This window comes from Balaenoptera acutorostrata, chromosome 11 (assembly GCF_949987535.1).
Source record: "Balaenoptera acutorostrata chromosome 11, mBalAcu1.1, whole genome shotgun sequence".
In the NCBI taxonomy this organism is placed as follows: Eukaryota; Metazoa; Chordata; class Mammalia; order Artiodactyla; family Balaenopteridae; genus Balaenoptera; species Balaenoptera acutorostrata.
The window spans coordinates 20,561,964-20,586,769 of NC_080074.1; the positions used below are offsets into that span (position 1 = coordinate 20,561,964).

Genomic DNA, 24,806 nt, shown 5'->3' on the forward strand with positions numbered 1-24,806 from the left:
GGAAAAATAAGCTAGGCTATAAGAAGAAAACATAAGTATCTGAATAGCATGAATGATTTGTAGTCTAATTCTCTAGATTGTCTAAAGAAATGGTTCCTAATTTATGTGTATCACCTGGGTACGCTGAGTACAGTGTATCCGATAAACTATGTTTTCTCTGGCAAGAAGAAGAAACGCACCTATTCAGAAAATGTTGCATAGAATTTTAAGGGTTTCAGGACTTTTCCGGAGTCATTCTGGGTACTGGATTCAACTCTGTTGTTCCAAAATGTATCTTTGGTTTTGTTGAGCAAAGCAAAGAGCTGAGTACCTTGACCATATCATATTGTGTTCCCCCCATCAACCCCCAAACTCATGATAAAATTGCTGTTCCTGATTTTCAAGTTGATGTGATGTTATCTGCCTGTATTGAAGAAAGAGCCCTGTGCATTCATCTTTGTGTCTCCCATTAGGTTGCTACTGCGAACACAGATTATTAATTACATCATACACTGACCTCTTTATGAAGCCTCTCAAGAGAAATTTCTTTCTGGTCTTAATATTAGGAATAACAGTGCTTCGCTTGGGTAACTGGTTTGTTTTTGCTTTACGAACACTGTAAATAATGTAACTAAGTTTCCTTTTCTGACTGCCTGCTAAAAACTTAGAGCCAAATTTGTGGTCCACCTAGAGTAAATCAGTAGGATTATATAAGCATTTTGCATATGCTTCATTCCTGGTTCTTCTATTACTAATTCCATGGTGTATTTTATGGAGTCTTTTAAGCCACCTTAAACCCTTTCTGGAACAATGTTGTGTATAAACAGATAAATAAACTTTTAAAATGTGGATTTAAAAAGAAATAAGACCCATATCAGAAATCAATTGGATATTTATATACCAATTAGAACAAAATTATATAACAATTTGAACAAAATAGAGACAAAATATGTTATTTATAAATAAATCTAATAAAAGTGCAAACTCTACACAGAGAAAAAAATTTAACTTTATTGAATTATATTAAAGAAGTTCTAAATAAATGGAAAATATGCTACATTCAAGAATCGGAAGACTCAGTTCTCCCCAGATTGATGTATAGATTTATTGCCATTCCAGTTAAAATCCAGTAGGTTGTTTTGTTTTGTTTTTTTTCCTGGAACTTGGAAAACTGATTCTAAAATTTACTAGAAAAGCAAAAGTTCAAGAATACACAGGATACTCCTGAAGAAAAAATAAGATGTGGCTTGCCCTCTTAGATGCCAAACCTTTAATAAAGCTGGAATGATGAAAACTGACTTTGGCACAGGAATAGGCAAACTGACCAGTGGAACAGGCTGGGGAAGCAGACTCAAGAACATACAGAAACATGACAGATGACATAGCTGTTAAAGGGAAAGCATGCACTATTCAATCAACTGGTTTCCACAGTGAGGGGCGGGGCGGGAAGTAATTGGACCCTACCTGTCACCAGGCACAAAAATAAATTCTAGATGAACAAAGGCTTAAAAATGAAAATAAAACCTTAAAACTTTTGTATTTTTATGACTTCAGGATAAAAATAAATTCCTTTAAAAAGATACAGAAAGCAGTCATAAATATTAACACTGCCCCCATATATAAAGAGCTACAAGTCAATAAGAAACACATAACCCAATTGAAAAATGAGCAAGAAACCCAAATAGATATTTTAAGGAAAAGGAAATGCAAATGGCCAATAAGCATAACAAGAGCTTAATCTTATGAGTGACTGGAGAAATACAAAAGCAGACCCTAAAGAAATATTTTACACCCACTAGAATGGCAAAATTAAGAAATCTGACTATACCAAGTGATGATGAGTGCATTGAACAATGGGAACTCACTGTTGGTGGGAGTATAAATTTGAAACCAATTTGGCTTTACATCATCTAGCCTATGACCGAGCAACTTCACACCCAAGATACTCTGTAAAAACTTTAGCATATATGCAGGAGATTAGAATATTCATAGTATCATTGTTTATATAGGCTGTAATCTGAAAATAACCCACATGTCCACAGACAAGAAAATAAATGAATAAATGGTGGAATAGAGGCACAATGGGATATTTTGCAGCAGTGAAAATGAAAGAACTATGGCTACGTGTAATCATCTAGATTCTCTTAGTGACGTAATGTTAAGTTTAAAAAGCGAGTGACACAGCCATAAAAAGGAACGAAATTCAGTCATTTGTTGAGACGTGGATGGATCTAGAGACTGTCATACAGAGTGAAGTAAGTCAGAAAGAGAAAAACAAATATCGTATGTTAACGCATGTATGTGGAACCTAGAAAAATGGTACAGATGAACCGGGTTGCAGGGCAGAAGTTGAGACACAGATGTAGAGAACAAACGTATGGACACCAAGGGGGGAAAACTGCGCTGGGGTGGGGGATGGTGGTGTGCTGAATTGGGCGATTGGGATTGACATGTATAAAGTGATGTGTATAAAATTGATGTCTGATTTTTAAAAAATGGTTAAAAAAAAAAAGCGAGTGACAGAATACTACATAGAATATGGTACAACTTTCTATACTACCCAAACACAAACAGAACTAAGCAGAGTTGTCTCAGGGCACATACAGGCGGTAACAAAACTTAGAAAATGGTAGGGTCCAATGATTAACACAAAATTCAAGATAATTAAAAAATAATCTCTGAGTAGGGAATGGGGGGGATGGGAGGGAAAGGACTCCCTGAGGAGATGCAATAGGCTCTGGTAAAACTGTACTTCACAAATTAAGTTGTGTTCTTTATATTCTGTTGCAACTTTATTATTAAAATATTGTGAAAATTTTAAACTTAAGTTACAAAAAGAAACTGGAAAGTGCCTCGCTTCAGGTGTACTAGCCATAGATCGCCGCCCGCAAGGTGCTCTGGGTCAGCGCTCTCGCTGGGCGGAGCGGAGCCCCGGGGCCGCTGCACGCATGCGCCCTCCTGCCAGCCAATCAGAGACGCTCCCGGGCGAGGCGAGGTCGGCTTTTCTGCCGCGCTAATTCTGACTTGCTTCGGAGGAGCGTCGAGGCTGTGAAGAGGTCAAGTCTGAGGCGTTGGGGCAGGTGAGGCGGGAGCGGCGGGGACGCCTGTACGGAGACATATAACTGTGGTCGTCGGCCATGGGGGTGTTTTTCAGGCGTGAGGAGGGGAGCGTTTGTCCCGCGCGGGAATCTGAGCCAGGGGTTATTCTTGACCTGTGAGGTAAATCTTACCCGCTGGCTCTCCCTGGGGCCTCTGACAGGAATTTGCAGGCAGTACCGCTCCCTGCGGGCAGGGCCGTGAGTGGGCGGAAAGGCGCCGGCTGGGCTGCCTCGGGACTGGACGCGACGCCGGGCGGGTGGACAGGTTGACAGCAGGCGAGGAGGGTGGGCCCTCGTCAGCGCGCCCACGCCCCGCAGAAACCATTTAGGTGAAGCCAGGGCTCCCCTTCACTGGTCCTCGAGGCCTGGGGTCGTGGAAATCTTGACGTCATTTTCTGCGGCCCAGGACGCAGAACGTTTTATGTTGTATTTCTGTTGCTGGCAACTTCTTTGGGGCGGGCTCGTGATCGATCCTGTCAGTAATTACGATTTGCACATTGTGACTGAAATCAGCAGGATCTAGATTTGCCCCGATTTAGCCAGAAGCTGGCCGGTCTAGGATTCCGTCGCCCTCCCCGTCCTCGGAGGCGAACTCTCCATCACAGCACCGCCGGCGTCAGGGGCGGCGCAGTCATTATCTTCTTCTGTTAACTTTTGGTCCAACAGAATAGATGAAGAGACTCCTCAAGTGGTATTCAACCAAAATCATCTTTATTTGATATCGCTCATTTTGAAATTTGCCAGTTTATTTAAATGGTGTCTTTGGATTCAGCAGGTTTGATCTTTTTTTTTTTTTTTAAATCAGAAAACATCGAGACATGGTGCCCTCTGGAAGAAAACGTACCGGGAAATCTGGGAAGACATCCATGGAAGATCAGGTTATAAGAGGCTATGACTTTGAGAAAGCAGATAAAAAACATCTGAGTGGTTCAGAGGAGGATGTCACTGAAGGTACCGTATAGCTAATGGTGTTGGGCAGTGACCATGTCCTGCATTTATTTTCATGTACTTCGTGTTTCTTATTCGGACTCAGTGAAGCTTCTATAGCATCTTTCGCCTGATGTCTTATAGACAGTACATAGATTATTACGACATTAACACAGGAAGACTTGCAAAATTGTTCCCATAAAATGGTCTTGGATCCTGATTTAATTCCATCTAACCTGCAGAGAAAGTAGTGCATTTATATGTCTGCTTTAAAAACTTGTCTTGGCACAAAGCCTCAAAAAACCTCAAAATTAAGATATTACTCCATTTAAAAATTACCGAAATAGCATACTTAATTTCAACTCTTTTTCTTTTTTTACTGTCAATTCAGGGAAGACTCCAGTACTTGATAAACATGGGAAGAAGAGGACTTCTGCAGGAATAGTTGAAGACATGGGGTAATATGCTCAATTTTCACCTGTTAGACTTAAAGAAAAGTCTATTTGGTTGTCCAACGAGTATTGTATGTAAAATACTGGCCATGTGATATTTCTTCCAAAACAAGAATGATATTTTATGGATCCTTAATTAAAAGTTGTTTGATGTAATTTTTTTCACAGGGGTGAAGTACAGAGTATGCTGGAAAGATTTGGAGGTATGTTTTAGGAGATATTTGTATTCAAATCATATAATTTGTATAATAGTAAATAATCAGTGGACTATAAGACTGTTATTTAATGCTTTGTTCTCATATGTAAGATTTTGCACAAGTATATGTGGTTCGGCTTCATAGATTTCCTTACTAACCTTTTCCAGTTGTTGATGTGAAAAGAGATGGTGCTAACAATGGTGAGTTAAGAATGGTCCTGTTACTTTATAGATGTGTGAGCTTAATGGACTATGAAATTTTAGAGCAAAAATGGATGGGAAAAGTGTCTATCCCTCTTTGTTTGGACTTTCACGGACTAAGTGATACAAACACACGCACTATCTGTGTATGTGTCAGTTTTTCATTTTCTCAATTTAGTTATTTTCTATGGCATTCCTGTGTTCTTTTCTTTAGGAAGGGCAATGTAAATTGAAGCCTTTAAAATAACTCTTCATTTTTATTTTTACATTATTAAACTATGTAGCTGAGAATTAAAGACCACCTTGCTAGTAAGAGATCAGATAAAAAGTTCATAAACTTTAAATTGTATGTCAAATATCAGTTACATTAACCGTGTTAGGGGATAGTAGTCTTATAAAAGAGTCAATATTTGGCTCCTCTCTAGCATTATTCATATAATCAAGTCTTTTTTGAAAGCTTTGCCCTATTTGGTAGTAACAAAATGCTTGTTTTATAATCTGTCTTATAAATTTATTATTATAGATGGATATTGGAAATACAAAATATTTATGTAATAGTGTAGGTCACCTCATCATGATTACTGAAAAATAACTATTGATGGTAGATCCATATGCACGTGCCTAGCAAAGAATTACCTGAAGTATTAAAAAGTTTATGAAATGCAGTACTTATATTATTGGTAAAAATGTTCTATAAAAAAGTATTTAAAAGGGTTCTTGAATTTATTTAGATATTTACTTAAAAATAAGATTTTCCTATGCTTGGTTGGTCTTTGTCTCTTTTAGTAAAAAATATATTTTAAAGTATCACTGACTATATTTTAAAAAATTATTTTAACTATTTTTATTCTTTTTAGACTCAAAATAGTTTTGTTTCATATAATGAGTTCTAAATTTAGCCTTTATTAGTGTTTTCTGATGAAGAAATTAAAGTCTGTCCTTGAGACCCTTTTTTCCAGTTATTAGCTCTTTTTAATCACCTCTAAATTAAAAAATTATCTCTAGTTAGGAAGATCAGAATTGGGATACCAATAACTAAAAGTTTTCTCAGAAAAAAAAAGCAAGGAAATGATCTTGCTTTTTGATATTATGTGTATTTTTAAAGATCTTTTCAAAACTCTTGAACCAGCTTTATCCATGTTTATTTGAATATGTGGGAACAAAGTAACTTTCTTCCACATTAAATTTAATGAGTATTTATTTTCAATATAGCTGATATTAACAAGGCTCTTCTTGCCAAGAGAAAAAGACTAGAAATGTATACCAAGGCTTCTCTCAAAACCAGTAACCAGAAAATTGAAAATGTTTGGAAAACCCAACAAGAGCAAAGGTAAGGCTGTTGGTTTTTTCACTGCCACAACATTTGCATCATTTCTTAGTATTCATTGGTGCAAATTATGAGAACTACTATCATCTTCTACTTATTGGGATCTCTAGTAAAAAAGTATATTTGGCTTGATTTTCCTTTAAGTCCTTTAGTCCTATAACTTCATTCCTTCACAGACTTGAGATATATTTCCTAGAAATCAATAAAGATGTCCTTTTTCCCCTTTTAAATAATGTTTGAGGTTTTTTTTTAACAATAAAGGTAATTTATATTCATTCTAAAAATACACTAGCTGAATAAAAAGTAAATGTCATATAAACCATTAGTCTTAATGATAGTTAACTGTTTAACAGTGTAGAAAAAGATCAACCTTATGTATTATAAATAATTTGTATATTTTAGCTGAATTAACTATTCTTTTGTACAAAATCATTATACCAAAATGGGGAAAAATTAAGTGAAATATTTCTATTTGGAAATCTTATATGATAAATATAATAACTTCAGTGAATCTATTTATCATATCACAACCTATATTCAGTAGGAGAAAATGAAAAATAAATTGCTTGGAGATAAAATGGACTTTTCTGGAAAATGTATATGTACAATAAAACTCCCTTAGTTTTCAAGAGCTTAAAGCACATGAGAGGGATTTTCTGTTAGTTGGTTAGGAAAATAAATACTTCTGAATCATCATAAATCATAACTTTACTTCTTGGCTTCACATCTGAAAATTTGATATGATTTTCTTTTATTATAGTATAATTATGTCAAATCAGTTTTGTTTTGAAAGTTTTTCCATATTGATGTGAAATATGACAATATTCATTACGCTTTACAGGCAGAAGCTTAACCAAGAATATTCTCAGCAGTTTCTGACTTTGTTCCAGCAGTGGGATATAGATGTGAAGAAAGCTGAGGAACAAGAAGAAAAACTAGCTGTTAGTATTATGCTTAGCTTTATAGCTTTATAATTAATCTACTATAACCAAGTGTCAAGTAGGAAGGGGGAGGCCGGCCTTGCAGTACACCCATGGACCTTAGCCAGGTTCCATTGCCCACTGCTGGCTATGAGTTTGGTTCTGCTGAATGCAGAAGTACAGGCACATACCATACTCATAAAAGCTGTTGGTCTTTGCTTCCTAACACATTGTTAATATCAAGTTTGCTATTATTAATACTATGCAGAGGTTACAGTTTTTGGTAATGACAAAATCTAGGGTATGCGTATGTAAGTGGATGGCTAAAGTAGGGTGAACAACAAAAATCATTGGTGGAAAACAGGCCAAGAAACTGAAAGACCAGCAATATGGTAAGGATCATCTGTGTTGACATTGAAAGCACCAAGAATTAGGACATGTTTTGAGTATTGTTGAGATTTCCTACTCAATGACTGGTAGGGTTATTATTGTTGTATATAAGTGGTGAACACAAATTATCTAAACTCAGTCATAGTAAATGTTAAAATCTTAAAAATATTGATTTAAAAACTATTCCTTTTAAGTGTAATGTAGAATTAATTTTTGCTAAATTTTACCCGAATTGTTATTATATAATTTTTTCTTTTACATTTGTAGAATATGTTTCGACAGCAACAAAAAGTTTTTCAACAGTCTAGAATTGTTCAGAGCCAGAGACTGAAAACAATTAAACAATTATATGAGCAGTTCATAAAGGTTTGTTATATTTGGTAACGTAATACATTCTTATAAAATATAATTCATGTGTGTAAGTAGAAGATAATTTTTTTCTCAGTTTAAGGGGAAAACATTTCGCTTATACATTTTAAATTCTTAACAGTTTTCCATTTTGAATGCATTGTGTTCGATTTAATTTAAGTGCTAAATATGATCACTAAGTGTTACCACTTGGTGTAGGAACTTTAGTACTATATTTGACTCCTCCATCTCTCTTATTCTTCACATCCACTGCTACTGCCCTAGTTCAGAACCTCATCATTCTTTCCTTATACTATGAAAACTCTTAGCTGATTTCTCTGTTTTCCAACCCATCCTTCATGGGTCTGCCTTATTATCTTTCTATAACATTACCTTTTCCCTCCTGAAAAACTGTCAGTAGCTTCTCATTCTAAATTCTTAGGCATTCAAGATTCACCCCCCAATAATATGATCCTTTTTTTTAATGCTCCAATTACTACATTCATCCATTACTTCCACCCCTCCACGTAATGGCTTTCTCTGAACTCACTCACTTTGCACTTTCATGCTTTTGTTTATGCTCTTGCCCTAGAATACTTTTAACCCTTTTTCCTAACCTTCCTTTCAGTCTTACTCTTTTGCCAACTAAATTGGAATTAAATCCCCATTTTCTACTACATAGCTACAGGAAGTTGTGCTTCTATTCCTTTTATAAAATTTTGTGTTATTTTTGTTTCTTCCAGTGAGAAGGTACACTATTGTACCTCCTTTAATAATATTTGATTTATGTCTGACATTTTCTATTCCTTTAGTGGATATTTTGGTTTTCATGTATTAGAATATTTTTGAGATAAATAATGTGCATTGTTGAATATTAAGAAGTTCCTACTTTTGAAAATTAATTGTATAAGTTTTGAACCTGAGATGAAAAGTGGTGGTTTGTAACTGAACTAGCCTTTTGTGTTTTAGAGTATGGAGGACTTGGAGAAGAATCACGATTATCTACTTACTGGTGCACAAAATGAACTTAGAAAAGAAATGGCTATGTTGCAAAAAAAAATTATGATGGAAACGGTAAGTTATTATATTTAAAATTGAAAAAATAAGGATTATTGTAAGCATTGAAATATTTTATTTGCTGAAATATGTATAACACTTATCTAAAAATTAAACAAATGTTTAATATCTCCTTTCATGTGACAGCAGCAGCAAGAGATGGCAAGTGTTCGAAAGTCTCTTCAATCCATGTTATTCTGATGACTCTTTGAAGGAAGAACTTGAACCTAAGTAATATGATACAATTATAACATTAGCTAAGAGGCATGTAAGTTTTTAGAGTGGTTGAAAATTCTGGTTTAAAATATTACATCATATTAATCATTAGCTTAAGTGCAAGACCCTTCTTCTTCTTCATCTCCAAATAAAATAATGAAGTTATGCAAGTAGCAGCAATTCCTAAATTACAATGTGCCACCGTGCTTTCAGCTCTTTAATACTAATAGTGATTTTTTTCTCTCTAACATTTGTCAATTAACTCTTAACAATAAATATGATTTAATTTCAAGTTTTAGCTTCAGTGTATTTGTATCACTTCCAAAAGGTAGAAAGCACAGGTATAGATGGTTAATTAATTTTGTTCTTCTTTAAGGGAAAAAAACACAAAATCTGTTTTATACGTACACCCTTTCATGCATATTCATTAAGTTACACTACCAATTCTAATGCAAATAAGATTTCAAAAGAAAATACATTCTATTGACTTATAAAATCTATTAAACGCAACTTAAGTTTCCATTCTGGAATAAATTAAACTGCTAAAAACCATTAACACAACCGAACAAGATATATAAATAATCCATTTTAAGACATGGATTTGTGAATGTCATTTCCACAACGACATCAAAATGCCATTTAATTCGACTCAGTCCACAATTAAATGACACATGCCCTTAGTAATGATTAAGAGCATATCATTAACATACCTAATTACTTACGGTTTAAGTACTTCACGTCTGTCTTTAACTATAAATTACACAGAATGTCTTGTTTTTCAGTTTTAATATTCAGTAAATATATGGATGTTTTTACATTCATTTCTAAACTTGAACAGTTAATTCCTATACCCTGTATTTTAAAATGTGCATTTTTTTAAACATAGAAAAACATATGAAACTCTTGATTTAATAAATATTAAATTGTTTCAGCATTTGTTTGAAATATTTGAGTTAAACTTACTATTTTTTGCTGAAACTCCTTTCATTGAATCATTCAAAAACAAAAAATATGCCCAATAGACGGAGAAAGGAGTGACTTTGTCCTGTTTTTCCATATTTTAAGTTCTAATTTTTGCTGCATAACCCACACTTATCTCAGTTTTAGGTTTTCCAAGTTTTTAAAAATGAATCCATACTGATCCTCTTTTTCTAACTATGCTAACTTATATAGGAAGAAATTAGTCCTCCACCGTTAACAAATATCTGACATTAAGGGGACAGTTTACTTCCTAAATTTTTGCATTTTGTAAAGCCTTTTAAGCCAAAGTACATGCTGGAATGTAAATTTTAAGTATTATAAAATTTAATATAAATTTTAAGTACTATTCAAATTAAGAAGGTTCTTATTGAATTTACCAGTTGTTTCAGAGGCAAAATAAGTACTCCAGAGTATTTTCTGTGTACTTAATTCACATAAGTATATATTTTTTCCTTTTTTAAAAAAATATTTATTTATTTATTTGTCTGCACCAGGTCTTAGTTGTGGCATGTGGGATCTAGTTCCCTGACCAGGGATCGAACCCGGGCCCCCTACATTGGGAGCATGTAGTTGTAGCCACTAGACCACCAGGGAAGTCCCTATTTTTTCCTTTTAAGGAATATCAACTTCCACTCTTTTTTCAATATGCCTTTTTCTTGCATATTAAGATATAGTACATGTTCATTACTCCTTTTTAAAAAAAAATTATTTCACCATATGGCTTATGGTCTACAGAACTGTTGGATAAAATTACAAACAGGTAAGATGGGAGTCTGAAGATTTGGATCACCAAAGACCCATGTGATAGTTCTATTATTCATAATGAGCAAGGTAAACACTTTTAAGTGAGAGTGGAAAGATGAGAATCAGTACATAATGTAGTTAGTGGTTGAATAACAGATACTTATTTTATCCCCATTTTACCTCAAATGAGTAAAAGTGTACTTGAAGTAGCTTTAGCTGATATTCTAAAGGGAAGATATTTTTGCTATGTTTTCATAAATTACTAATTTTCTTACATGTCAATTGTGCTTTAGCTACTGTTTTGTTTTTCACAAAGGGAAATGTTTAATGTCTACTTTTTTTGTGACAATGAAATTTAAACTCAGAATATCAAGGAACAAGTTGCCCTCACTGTAAAGATTCATTTGTTTTTCTGAACTGGTAAGATAATTCCTCTTACTAACTACAAATTACAGAAGTTGGTATACTAAAGCAAGTATTTCCTTTTATACAATAGTAATTAACCTTTTTGAAAATGGCTAATAAAAAATACCTATAACATCATGTGACTCAATAATTACACTATTACAATTCATGCACTTATGCAATATTATGAACGCACTTGTCAATTTTTAGCGAAGTAAGCATCACCCTCAAGATGGCTAAAATCCTTTAAGTCCTGAATTTTTATGTAATCCTTTGGCAGAGAAAACCCCAATTGTCTGATAAGGATTTCTGAGACAAAGAGATTGCTCTTTAGAACTACAGTGGTTCAATTTCTTATACTCAGAAAATTGAAATTTCTTTATTTGGTTTTGTTTCTAATTAATTTATAGATTGTATTACTCTGATAATACCTTGATAAAAAATGTTGATACACAACGAGGGCTTTGCCACTGAAACAGACATAATGGAATCTACAGGACTTAATGTTTATATTAAAATATAACCTTATTTGATAGTATACTAGCCTCCTGAAAAAGGGGATTTCCTTCACTCATAGGTTCCCCTAACTGCTTCTCCTCTTTTCCTTGGGCTATTAGTCAATATGCTTGTGAACCTGTTCAGGTGCTTGATGACATGAAGTCTTGAAGATACTTAGATGAAGGTGTCTTGAAATTTGCAGGCACAAAGCACTAAAGTACCTCATCATATCAAATGAAGAAATGACCTTTAGAAGCAAAAAAAGAAAATATAAAATGGATTATGGTCTGTCTTTTCTAAAGCAGCAGCTATTTTTCTGTCCCCTCGCCCCCTAAACTCAAACCTTAACCAAAAATTCTTCACCGAAAATATTACATTTTATAGTTCATATTTGGACCTCACTGTAGTCCTCTGGAATATGCAGGGTATTTCACAGTTACAGAAACTGAGGCTCAGAGTGGTAAAAGGTATAGACTAAATTACAAAAGCTGGAAAACAACAGAACTCAAGTCTTCTGACTCCATATCCTTTCAATTTTCTACTGTGCAACAAAGCCTCAAATTTTCTACTAGAAGGGGCTATCAGTCATTATAATGAAATCACTCCATCATATACTTTTCTTTTTCCTTATTCCTTTGAGAGTAGTTGTAAGAAAGTAAAGGCCTGGAAGAGACATCATAGTTGAGGGAAGGCACATACAAAATTGTGTTCTTTACAAAATTAAGCAGGGAGGCACACTATTTAAGAACTTTCCCAGAGGCTGGGGGCAAATGCTTCCTTTTAGAAAAAGGAGCCTCACAGCTCTGCCGGTGGAGGGAATTCTCACCACTGAGGGGAAACATCTCCTTATCATTTACTTGAAAAACTCTGTCTGACTCTTTTCTCTCTGAAGCAAGAGCCTTTTCCCTAAGGATGCCAAAGGGCACAATATGTTTATTTTGGTCCACATAGTGTTTTTCTGTTTGTTTTTAATTGTGGTCCACAAAGTGTTTTAAAGAAAAATTGAATTCGACTTTCTCACCATAATCTCCACCACTGACGTAAAACCAGGCCAACTCACTCATTACAAATTAAGTGCTCAAATTTTTAACACCTGCTATTTTAATTCTGTTAATTCCATTTGGTAATACTTACGTTCACTAAAAGAAACCCTACATTGACTTTTCAGATATTTTGAAAAATCACCACCTATTTCTTACATTTAGATTGTTTTGGAGCCCTAATAGCAAATTAGATAGCAAATTAAAGGAAATTATTCTGATTTTCAAACATTTTTTAGAATATTGCCTGAGAAACTTTCAAGGACTAAGGTTTACATCTCACCACTATTTGAAGAATGGAAGACTTCTGAATGGATATTAAGTTATTAACTTACTCTGAAAAAAAGTATAATACTATAGAACCTAGTATAAAGGATGATCAGATGTACCCCAGGGGTCCATGCACAGAACAGATAGGCTTTGTTTTAATACCTCTATCTAACAAATAGTGTGAGATCGTTTAAATTATCAAAAGGTTCAGTGTTTCTTTTAGCTAACTTTAGTATCAGTTTTTGTATATCACTAACAATTTGGTGAAGTCCAGTGAGGTCTGGAGGTAGGGAAAAATACAGCAAAATTGTCCAGAACTACCATTAATTGAAGACCAACCATAAAGATAATGTCTTAGTAAAATAAAAAATTTAGTAATGCCTCCTTTATCCACTTGTGTGATTAAAGTGTTACCAACAATGATTTTCTTTTCCTCAGATGGCTAAAGCTTCCCTCTTATGCACCAAATTCTATTTTATAATAATTTTGAATATAAATTAATATATGTATTATCCACATCACTTTTTAAGCAGGATGCAATCAATGAGAATTTAATTTGCTTGATAAGAGTCATCATTATTAATATAAATTTTGCACTATCCTCAAGGGCCATACAGATACGTAGGGTTGCCTACTTCTAGCACAAAATGGTCCCAGAACCCTGTACTGGGTAGTACTGTCTGTTCTGTTTTGTTTCCTCAGTATTAGCTGACAGTTCTTGATACAATAGTGCCCACCTCTGCTAACACCAACTACAGTTAATTTACCTGTTATCTGCTATAAGCTCATAATAATTCTAACAAGCTGGATTAAATAAGTCAGACACTAATACATGTTTGTAGTCCTTTGCCAGAGAGTGAAGTGATTTTTCACATCTTAGTACTGTTTTTTTGGTACTATTTTTTTTAAGGTACACAGTTGTGTTTTTAAGGATTTAGGTTGTTGGAACCCTGATCTCCAGATATGTGGGCCATTTTCAAACACAATATAAAGCAAGCTTTAAAGAAGTAATTTTAAATGTTCAGAAACACTTACTGTATAGATTAGAAAGTAAGGCTACCTGATATCTCACTGAAATGACTCTTAAGCATAGTATTATCTGACATTTGTTAAAAATAAATAAAAATCTTACCAAAAAAGCACTTACCATTGCTATCCATAGAACAACATATTCGTCTACGAAATTATTAAAGTACTGGTCTAAAAATAAAAGACCTGGGCCAAGAAAGACAGTGTCTTGAAGATACAGTTCACTTTTGGTCATGTGAGCTATCTATAAAAAAGTAAACAAAATAATTTCACCATTAAATTTTAAATGTTTTAGCTTTTAGTTTCAGGATAGAATTAACTAGAAGTTTAATTTACTATTAAGAGAAATAAGGATAAAGAGACCATTTATTTAATCTCACATTTGATATGGGAATGCTGAATCTAAAATTTCTCAAATTCATGACTGGGTGGCTTATTAAAGTTTCCAATATTTAAATTCCTTGATATCAGAAGGTTATAATTGATAATCATTGCTAAACAAATAATTAAAAGAACTTACTATACACTAAGGAGTCTGTCTGTGAATCTAACATTCATTTACAGTATTACTTGGAGCACAAAGAGCTAACTATTGTGATGATAACACCATAAAAAACCTACCCATTGTATGAAATAGTTTCCAGCTTTGTGTTTGAGGAACAAGTACATATTTATACCATGAATCATAAATTAAAAGAATTTCTTACCACCAGTTTCTGTGAGATTTTAGCAAAGACACATCCAAACATTAGGGTATAAAGACAAGGATGTTTTTCAAACAGATTAGTTGCTGACTTTTTGTAGATCATTATTGCCAGTATAATAATTATTCCTATGTGGAGTCCAGGTGACAAGACACTGGTACCCTAATGGATAAAGCAGAAAATCAGCACCAAATTTTAAAAATGCATTTATTACAACGCAAATATTTTCTAAGCATCTATTTTGTGTTAGGAACTAGAGACCTAGAGAAGAGTATGATAATGTATGGCCTAAAGGAGTATACAGACCTTAGCCATGCTTTTCAAACTTCCACAGAAACCTAGGGTTACACAGAGGTAATACAGTGCTTAGATGTTTGATTCCAATTTTATATGAACACACATTTTAAACTAATAACCACTAAAAAAATAACGTGATTTATTCTATACCGAATTTTACCATGCTGAAGGCCATCAACACTCCAATTGCCAAGTTAACATATTTTTGTGCAGATATTGAAATAAAGCTTAACCTGCCACTTTTACACAATATCTTAATCACTGATTAGGAGGAGTTTAATTCTGCCCTGGTCTCTCTCTATACCAATATCCCACCCCTGCCCCTGCCTTTTGCATTTAGACTACAAATGCCCTCTTATGTAACATTGTACAACCCGACCCATTACATTTTTATCTATGTGAATCAGGATGCTCTCAGCACTGCTTATCCTAAACAAAATATTGAAATAAATTTGATTTTAAGGCTTACTAAATATATAACCACCAATTTAAATGTATCTATTAAAGCAGGCTTATTCTTGTTTGTTACGTTCATATATTACAAATTAGAACTTACTATAAAATTACACGAATAATATTATAAATATTACAAAATCATATCTTAATAAAACACTATACTATATAGTAATGTTATAAATATTTAGATTATTAAAATAGTGCTTTTACCTGTACTTTGGTTCTATAAATTTTATTCAAGGAAATCTGCTGCTAAAAAAGTTGGAAAACCACCAGTTTAAGAGTTTGAAATCAACCACTCCTTAGACACAGTGTTTGATTTCTTGTCTTCCTTCAAACATTTAATGAATTATGTCTTAGTAAAATATTCTAAAGTGGATGCTCATCATCACTAAATCTCATCGTCTTTAGTGGAACTCATGTTCTAGCAAGTATTCTATTTTATCATCCATGGTCAAGCAAAAAGTACTCTTAAGCATCTTATGCAGAATACTTTAACATTTCTAAAACAATTCTGAGGTTAACTGACAAAACACCTCAAAACACAACAAATTAAAATTTCCAAATATATCAGAACTTATGTATCTAAGTGAGTTTTATACTTTGCCTTTGAATTATGTATATAAAATATATTCATAAAAATTGATAATTTATGAATTAGGTGGATTCCTTTGAAATAGCCTTAAGAGCCAATGTATAAGTCATTTAAGAGAATGAGTCTTTTTTTAAACTAAAAATGCTATATTTCATGTTTTTACTCCTCTTATTTATTAGAGCTGGCTTCAAATGACTTTGACTTTTCTCAAAATCAAACCCACCCTTAAAAGACAAATTTTGAACTACAGCACTGAAGAAATTAAAGAGAATGAACTATAGCTTAAAGGCATTCCAAGAATGTTTTGACAGAAGATGGCATCACTGGAATAAGTACTTATCTTATGATCAACTACCTTGAAGATGACAATATGTTTTTTTGTTTTTTTTAAAATTATTTATTTATTTATTATTTTTGGCTGTGTTGGGTCTTCGTTTCTGTGCGAGGGCTTTGTCCAGTTGCGGCAAGCGGGGGCCACTCTTCATCGTGGTGCACGGGCCTCTCACTATCGCGGCCTCTCTTGTTGCGGAGCACAGGCTCCAGACGCGCAGGCTCAGTAGCCGTGGCTCACGGGCCCAGCTGCTCTGCGGCATGTGGGATCTTCCCAGACCAGGGCTCGAACCCGTGTCCCCTGCATTGGCAGGCAGACTCTCAACCACTGCGCCACCAGGGAAGCCCGACAATATGTTTTTTTAAACACATGGATATTATGTTATATTTGTTAAAAACCGGGCAGAATTCCTTTCTGCCTCTTTCCTGTGTAAAAGTATTGAAGAAGTTTTATAAAAACAAATATGAATAAATACAAAAGAATTATAGATGAGCAAAGTGTAAAGAACACAAATACAAGGTGTACTGACTCCAGAACTGAGGTTAAAATTTTTACCTTTTAAAATATTAGGAGAGTTTTAAAAATACATTTCAGTGAAATTTCAATAAAATTTACTTCATGACTAAGAAATTGCCCCATATGTGAAACCATGACGTTTGGCAGCTTTCCTGACATTCGATCAGGAACTCATTCCCTACTCCTCCTCCTCTCCTATATCAGGGCCAGGCACAACGAGCAAGAAGACAAATGGTAACTCTTAATTATGTACAGTAATGAAACAGCAGATGATTAAATCGAATGTCACAAAAGTCTACTCTGAGAAAGGCTGTAGAAAGAGGAAAAATTCTTTAACATCAGTCTAAACTGTTTTAAAAATGCTTTTGTATTATGTGCCTAAAAAGAATTCTTTTAAGAGATTTAGTTTCCTTCCCTATTCTTGAACTTTGTCATATTTTTAGTATCTCTGTAGCTGGGTGAAAAGAAAATTCATCATAAAATTAATACTGAATGATGATGAAATTAATGTCTTACTGCTATAGTGGATCCATTCTTGCCAACACCACCATGGAGGATAACATGGAAATAATTTGAACAGGAAAATATTGCTCCACCTACTACTCCGAGAACTGGTAAGATCTTCAATTTTATTTCTAGGACGGGTATCTTTAGGGGTAGAGGAAAGAAACACATCATTAAGAAAACAGAATTTCTTTTCCTATTAAAAAGTAAAGAAACATTATGATACAGCCCTGTACAATAAGCTATTCTTTTTCTTATAATCAAACCTTAACTTCTGGAATGTAACCTGAAGTGGTAACTTTTCTTTTAATGGTTTTATCTCTTAAAGTGAAAAATCCAGCTAAGTCTATTTAAATAAGTGGGATGAAGTATTTTATCTCACAAGCCTTCATCTGACTTAAGAAACATGAAAAAGGATAGTTCACTTGACTTTAGTACGTCTAAAAGGCAGCATCACAGGACAGTCAGACACCATGGTCTGCATCATGAATGTGACAAACGTGTGTGCATGCAAAAGTTTTGTGTAGTTAATATCCAGGATTAAATCTCTAGCAATATATATTTACCTGTTGGTCAATTGCTGTTCAAGAAAACTTCCAAAGGCAGCAAAGGATTTAAAAAACAGTAACAATGAATTGCCAAAAGCTGTAGGCTATTGTGTATTGAAAATATACTTTGAAATACTGTACCAAAATTTGTGGAAACTACAGATCAACAATTAAATTTAGAAGATCTATATCTAAATTCAGCATTCTTATTGATGAGAATAAGTAGGTATGCTTTCTTCCTATGGTATTGCTAAAACATTGAATGAAATGATTTTAAGATTAAATTCTTCCCCAGTATAACCAAATCAGAATTCCAAATTTAAAACAACCACATCTGACAATGACAGAGTTGCCGAACTGCCTCTAAGTCCACGTTCACCTTCTAATGGGTACTGGCTGAACAGGTACCATGAAAGATAACATCGCATCCCTCTAGCATATTTTAGAGGCCTATGTATCCTTGATTCTATTATTTATTCTTACATGATAAGAAGGGATATGAGTATCTCAGGGAATGTTCCTCTACTTAAAAATATGCTCAAAGTCTATTTCTGAGCCTAGTGATATGAACTGTGATTGGCAATTCTGAAACTAAATGCCACAGGGAAATCTCTTACAATTTTTAAAAAACAGACTTAATTTTTAAAGCAATTTTAGGTTCACAGCAAAACTGTACGGAAAGTACACAGAGTTCCCATATACTCCCTGCACTCATACACACATGCTTCCCCACTATCAACATCCTCCACCAGAGTGATACAATCCATGTGTTACAATCCATGAACCTACACTGACACATCATTATCACCTAACGTCCATAGTTTATATTAGGGTTCACTCTTGGTGTTGTACATTCTATGACAAAGCATAATGCATAAATGACAAATGCATAATGACAGGTAGACAGGTATCCACCATTATAGTATCACACAGAATAGTTTCACTGCCCTAAAAATCCCCTGGACTTTGTCCATTTATCCCTCCTTAACCCCGTAACTTCTGGCAATAGCAGGTCTTTTCACTGTCTCCATCATTTTGCCTCTTCCAGAATATCATATGATTGGACTCATACAATATGGAGCCTTTGCAGAGTGGCTTCTTTCACTAAATAACATGCATTTACGTTTCCTCCATGTCTTTTCATGGCTTGATAGCTCTTTCTTTTTAACACTGAATACAATTCCATTGCCTGGATGTACCATAGTTTATCCATTCACCCACTGGAGGACATCTACTGCAGGACTTGCTTCCAAGTTCTGGCAATTATGAATAAAGCTGCTATAAACACCTGTGTTCAGGTTTTTGCAAAGATATAATTTTTTTTTTTTTTTTGGCTGTGCCATGCAGCTTGTGGAATTTTAGCTCCCTGACCAGGGATTGAACCTGGGCCCATGGCAGTGAAAGCACAGAGTCCTAACCACCGGACTGCCAGGGAATTCCCTGCATAGACATAATTTTTAACTTATTTGGGTAAATACCAAGAAGCATAGTCGCTGGATCCTTTGGTAAGAGCATGTTTAGTTTTGTATCTCTTACTATTTTTACCAGGGTTATATAGCTTAGTGATTAAAAACAGAGTCTGGAATCAGCTCCAGTACTTACTTACTAGCTATGTGTCATTGGACAAATTACTTAATCATTCTAAGACTTATTTATAAAACACAAAAATGACAGTATCTATTTCACAGGGTTGTTCTGAGGGTCAGATGAAAACAGTGATAGTAAAATATTTAGGAACATAGTAAATGTTGAGTAAGTATTAGTTGTTGACTATTGATATTATCCTTATTACTCTTCTTAACTCTCTGGGCATGGAGTTTTGAGTCAGCCAATACTGTAAACTTAGGTTGTAGAGACGGAATAGTTTCTTCATAAATTTTCTGCCTATACAAAGCATGAATTTATAACAGTGGCCTCCTGAGAGTCAACTTTTATCAAAATACTGAGGTCTCCAACCACGCAGAAAATAAAAACACTCCTTAACATGGGAAACTTCACTATAGTAGGTTATAAAAAATGCAAATTAGCAACTTTTCTTTCCTAATATTGAGGGACAAGTTTCAAGCATAAAATATTTTACTGAATTTACTTTTTATGTGTCTATTTTATGAGATAAATTTTGGCCTGAAAAGGTAGTTCAACTAGTCTGTTTAATTTTATATTAGGGAAATGGGGTCATTTTCCTTTATGTGGTAGTATATTCATGCATAGGGTAGTATATTCATGCTGTAATAAGGTATATAGAATAGTAAAATTATAAAATGAAGAAAAAAGGTTAAGAAATGGAATGACTATTAAATACAATTCCAAGGATTTCTGAAGAAAATTAACAATGCAATCTTTTTCCTAAATATTTTTAAAGTACTTAAATATAAATTTAAATCCTCAGATTTACCATATAGTCCCACACTGTTGCTCCTCCAAATGTAGACAACACAAAGATGATCACTAAAGCTACCTGGATTTCAGTTACATCCACTCTAAAGAGGAAAGATAAAAGAACAGATGTTTGTAAACCAAATTCCTAAATATGAAGGTTAATTAACCTTATATTAAAATCAAAAGATGTAAAAATCTCTATAGGCTTAGTTTATTTTTACCTTTAGTTTCATCACCGAATCATCAATTAACTATACTGTTAAGTGAAAAAGCCTACAGAACAACAATGCGCTTACATATAGGTAAAAAACTTGTATAGCATATATAAAATTGCTGATAACAGTTATCACTGAGATTACAGAAGGCTTTTTATCTTCTACTTTACATACTTCTGCAAAGTTTGAATTTTTTAATAACAATCATGTATTACTCTTGTAATCAGGAAAAATTATGATAATATAAAAACCACCAGATGATTTAAGGCAAATTCTTAAACACTCTCAAGTGAATTTCATTTAAAAAGTAGGGAAAATTCCAACAGTTTTTCTCATTACGTTACTAACAGGCATTATAGTTTTTTGGTTTCCACAGACATTTTCCCCCTATATATAAACATACTTAAACTTCTTTCAAAAACCCACTAAACCAACATCAGTCTCTAATCTGCATCCCCTGAAGCTATCAACTCCTCTCTCCTTTGCTCCAGAAACAGGCTGAGAAGTAGTCCACATTTGTAATTTCCTCCTCTCTTCATATTTGCTGCTTAATCCATTATAGTCCAGTTTTTGGCCCCATTCTATTAAAACTGTTTAAGGTAAACAGTGACTTTTCAATTTGTTGAATGCAAGGGATACATTTCAGTTACTATCTCGCATAACTCCTCTCAATATTTAAAATGCTGATCACTCCCTTTTTCTTGAAATGCTTTGCTGTTTTTATTGCCATGTTCTCTCGTGATTCTCCTACCTTGCTGGAAGCTCTTCCCAGGCTCCTTCCTCCACATCTTAAATGCTACTGTTTCCAGAATTCCTCTTTTCTCTTTTTAGATTCTCTGGGTATTACATCTATACCTAAGACTACCATCTATATGCTAATGACCTCTAAATCCACTTCTCCTAATCCACATCTTTTTTTCCCAAGCTCCAAATTTTTATATCTGTCTACCTACTTTGCATCTCCATTCGGATGCCCTGGAGTCTTTAGATGCTAGAGGAATACTTATTGTTCTGCAAATATAAGAAATGTAGGGATTAGATGATAAAACAGATCCAGATACAGAAGAAAAGACTTCTCAACTGCGTTATTTTGGGGGCATTTAGAAGGAGAAGGTGAATGGAACATTAACGCACAAATAAAAGGAAAATGTAATAACATCCAGTATTTGTAAGATCAGTGATGGGCAAACCAAGGCCTCCAGGCTGCATGGAGAAATAGTCAAGTTAGTTGAAAAAGGTAAATGTAATAATATAATGTACGGTATTTTGTGGAGAAAAAGGAAAAGTAATAACATTTACTAAGATCTGTTATGAGTCTTATGAACTATAAATTATGCCTGTTTTTTGGGAAGGGGAAATTGAAATGATTTTTTCATGCCTGTATTGAAACAGTTGGATATTACTATAGGAAAAAGACTCCAGAGCCAACATTCTTGCTACTACATCTATGATTTATTATTAGAATTGTGCACTCTTTTTCCAGTAATAGTGGTAGAATTACATTAAGTTAATCCATAATTTTTCCAGGATATGATTAGTGACCAGAAGCAACTAGAAAAGCTGACAGAAGTTACAGAACAAACTTTCTCTGAACTAAATGACACATAAAGGGATTGAGCTAGGAACCTTGGTTTCACATATGCATCATTCACACCACAGATTTTAAATTAAACTGAAAGCTTCATTCTTCCTCTCTGCCTTTTAAGGATAAACTAAATAAATGACAATTCTTTTTTTTTTGGAAATTTTTTATTGTTTATTTTTTCTCAGTAATTTTTTTCTTTACAATGAAGAATGTTGGTGTTCATGCATGTATGTTAAATGACAATTCTTGAGTCTGGAAAAAAGAAAGCTGAAAGGATATGGTAAAAAGGGTGGAATCACTAACAAAATCCTTAAATATCTGAAATATGAACAGCCAGTTGAAGCTTGAAAGATATATTAGACAAATAAAAGAATAATCTGTATAACAATTTACAAACTTAGAGAACTCATTAGTGGGTCCAAGATTTTAAAAAGTAAATCCAAAGACATAAAAAATCCAAGAAAGATGGATACTGGGGATATGGTGCAGGTACATTCTCAAACTATTATAGAGAACAATCTACAACAGTGCTCTTCAAAGTGTGGTCTAGGGTTTGTTACAGTCCGCAGTAAGTATAGAAATTGAGAGCAAGCATTTAGAAACTTTCATCATAGTCTGATAGAGTAATTTTGTATCTCTTGAATTGAATGAAATATGGGGGACTGCATTTTGTAAGTCTGTTTTTTGTTTTTTATTTTTTTAATTGCATGTTATCTCTCCATGATGGATTTGAGGGGCGGGCAGGGTAGAAATTAGTTCTTTACCACAAATATGTGGAAAAATGGACATAATACCATATGGAAATTCTAAGGATTTTGAAAGAAGGGAAAATTAACACTGAGTCTAAATATTCACATGTAAATAACAAAATACCACATAATACAAGTCAACATTGGACTTGGTTTAGATTTTTTAATTAAACTTTAAGGATTGTTTGCTGTATTGAATTGCATGGGAGCAGACCCTTGATACATGGGAGCAAACATGCTATAAATAAGATATGCCTTATCTCACATGGCAAGCATTAATATAGGGACAGATTTTAACTGTAATCCTATAAATTATTTCACTAACTATACTAAGGAAAATACTAATATATCACTGATTAACTTTAAAAAATCCTTAATTAAAAGTTGAAAATTATAGTTTGAGATAGTTATTAATGTTTTGTCATTTAAATTATCTTATTCAAGATAACAAATTCATATTTGTACTAAAATCTATGTATTTTCAGGAGATAAAACATATAACAAAATATCTACAAGTAAAATAGAATAGTATTTCTTTTTCTGTTCTATGAAACAGTATAAAACAGTATTTTTATGGTCATAAGAAAAACAAAATAGTATTTAGTAACTCTCTTCCTTCTCTGTTTAATTTTTCTTCATACAATTAGGAGAGGCAATCTGCCATGGACCCTGAGCATCCCTGCACGTTCTTGTGGGGTATGCTAAGAATCCAAGATCCTGAGCACCCTTCACCCGGGCCACTTCTCAGGGCTGTGTATGCAGTGAGCAACCTTGAAGGATGAGGTTACAGCTCCCCGCAAAGAGCAGGCTTGCTTCCACTTACTATAAAAGCAACAGATCCCTCAGTGTTCCTCTCGCATAATGCCACCCATCACATGTGCAGGCATTCAGCCAGTCCCACCGCATGACCCCATGGGGCTCGGGAGTGGAGCGAGGGAACCCGGCATGAACCTGAACCTCAGGCTACTGCTTTTGCCCTGAGTTATAAAGTTGTCCTCTGCCTCTGACCCAGGAGTTTTGTGTCTTCTCTCAGCATCCATGAAACATTAACCGGCTTGCTTGGTAGCTTGTAAGGGTAAAATCCCAGACTCTTTACAGTTCATGACACAGAGCACTTACCACTCACTAGCTAATGTGTTATGTGCAGTATTTACTTGTTTAGCTTGCTTTATTGTCTGTCTCCTATATTAGAACATAAACTCCAAGGGGGGCAGGGATTTTTGTCTGTTTTGTTTACTCATATTTTGTTTACTCATGTTACCCTAGAACCTAGAACAAGGCCTGGCATATACCAGATGCTTAATAAATATTTGTATGAATACTGCAAAAATATTTATTAAAATTCATTGTAAAAATATTACATCAGTAGTCAATAAAATCACTCAAATTATATTGACCTTCTATCCTCAAATTTATTTTAACTCAGTTTCTTCTGTATGCTTATTTCCTTATGAAATTAGCTCCTTATCAGTAACTTACTGATTAATACATGACATCTGATTTTCTTTTAGTAAGAGTTACTTTTTAATGTCACTCAAAGTAAATATACAAAAGAAATTGAATTAAAGGATATGTCATGATAATGCTAACCTTATTACTGAGTACTTCTGTCCTCCAGATTCTGTACTAAGTCCTTTATATACATTATTATTTAATCTTTACAATAACCTTTTAACACAATTATGATTATTCTCATTTTACAGATGAAGAAACTGAAGAAAATGAGGTTAAATAATTTATTTGTGGTCAAACAACTGGTATCTTGGAGACAGAATTTGATTCTACCCAATCTGATTCTAGAGCCTATGCTTTTCACTAGTAAACTTAAAACAGGAGCAATAGTAATAAAT

General features: G+C 33.9%; 1 protein-coding gene across 3 annotated transcripts in view; it reads right to left on the reverse strand.

The window, feature by feature from the left end:
* Nucleotides 1–966: 966 nt before the first annotated feature.
* The window catches only part of CHPT1 (choline phosphotransferase 1), a 43,158-nt gene continuing 19,318 nt past the window's right edge, over nucleotides 967–24,806 (reverse strand). Inside the window, exons 4-10 of one of the 3 annotated variants that reach the window (XM_057556763.1) lie at nucleotides 20,424–20,508; nucleotides 17,493–17,624; nucleotides 14,785–14,943; nucleotides 14,196–14,321; nucleotides 11,786–11,985; nucleotides 4,033–9,121; nucleotides 967–3,929 (exon numbers count right to left, since the gene is read on the reverse strand). In XM_057556763.1, the coding sequence (XP_057412746.1) occupies nucleotides 11,854–11,985; nucleotides 14,196–14,321; nucleotides 14,785–14,943; nucleotides 17,493–17,624; nucleotides 20,424–20,508 (634 nt within the window). In that variant the 3' untranslated portion in view covers nucleotides 967–3,929; nucleotides 4,033–9,121; nucleotides 11,786–11,853. The remainder of the gene's footprint in view (nucleotides 3,930–4,032; nucleotides 9,122–11,785; nucleotides 11,986–14,195; nucleotides 14,322–14,784; nucleotides 14,944–17,492; nucleotides 17,625–20,423; nucleotides 20,509–24,806) is intronic. The other 2 variants (XM_057556762.1, XM_057556761.1) reach the window with 2 other exon arrangements.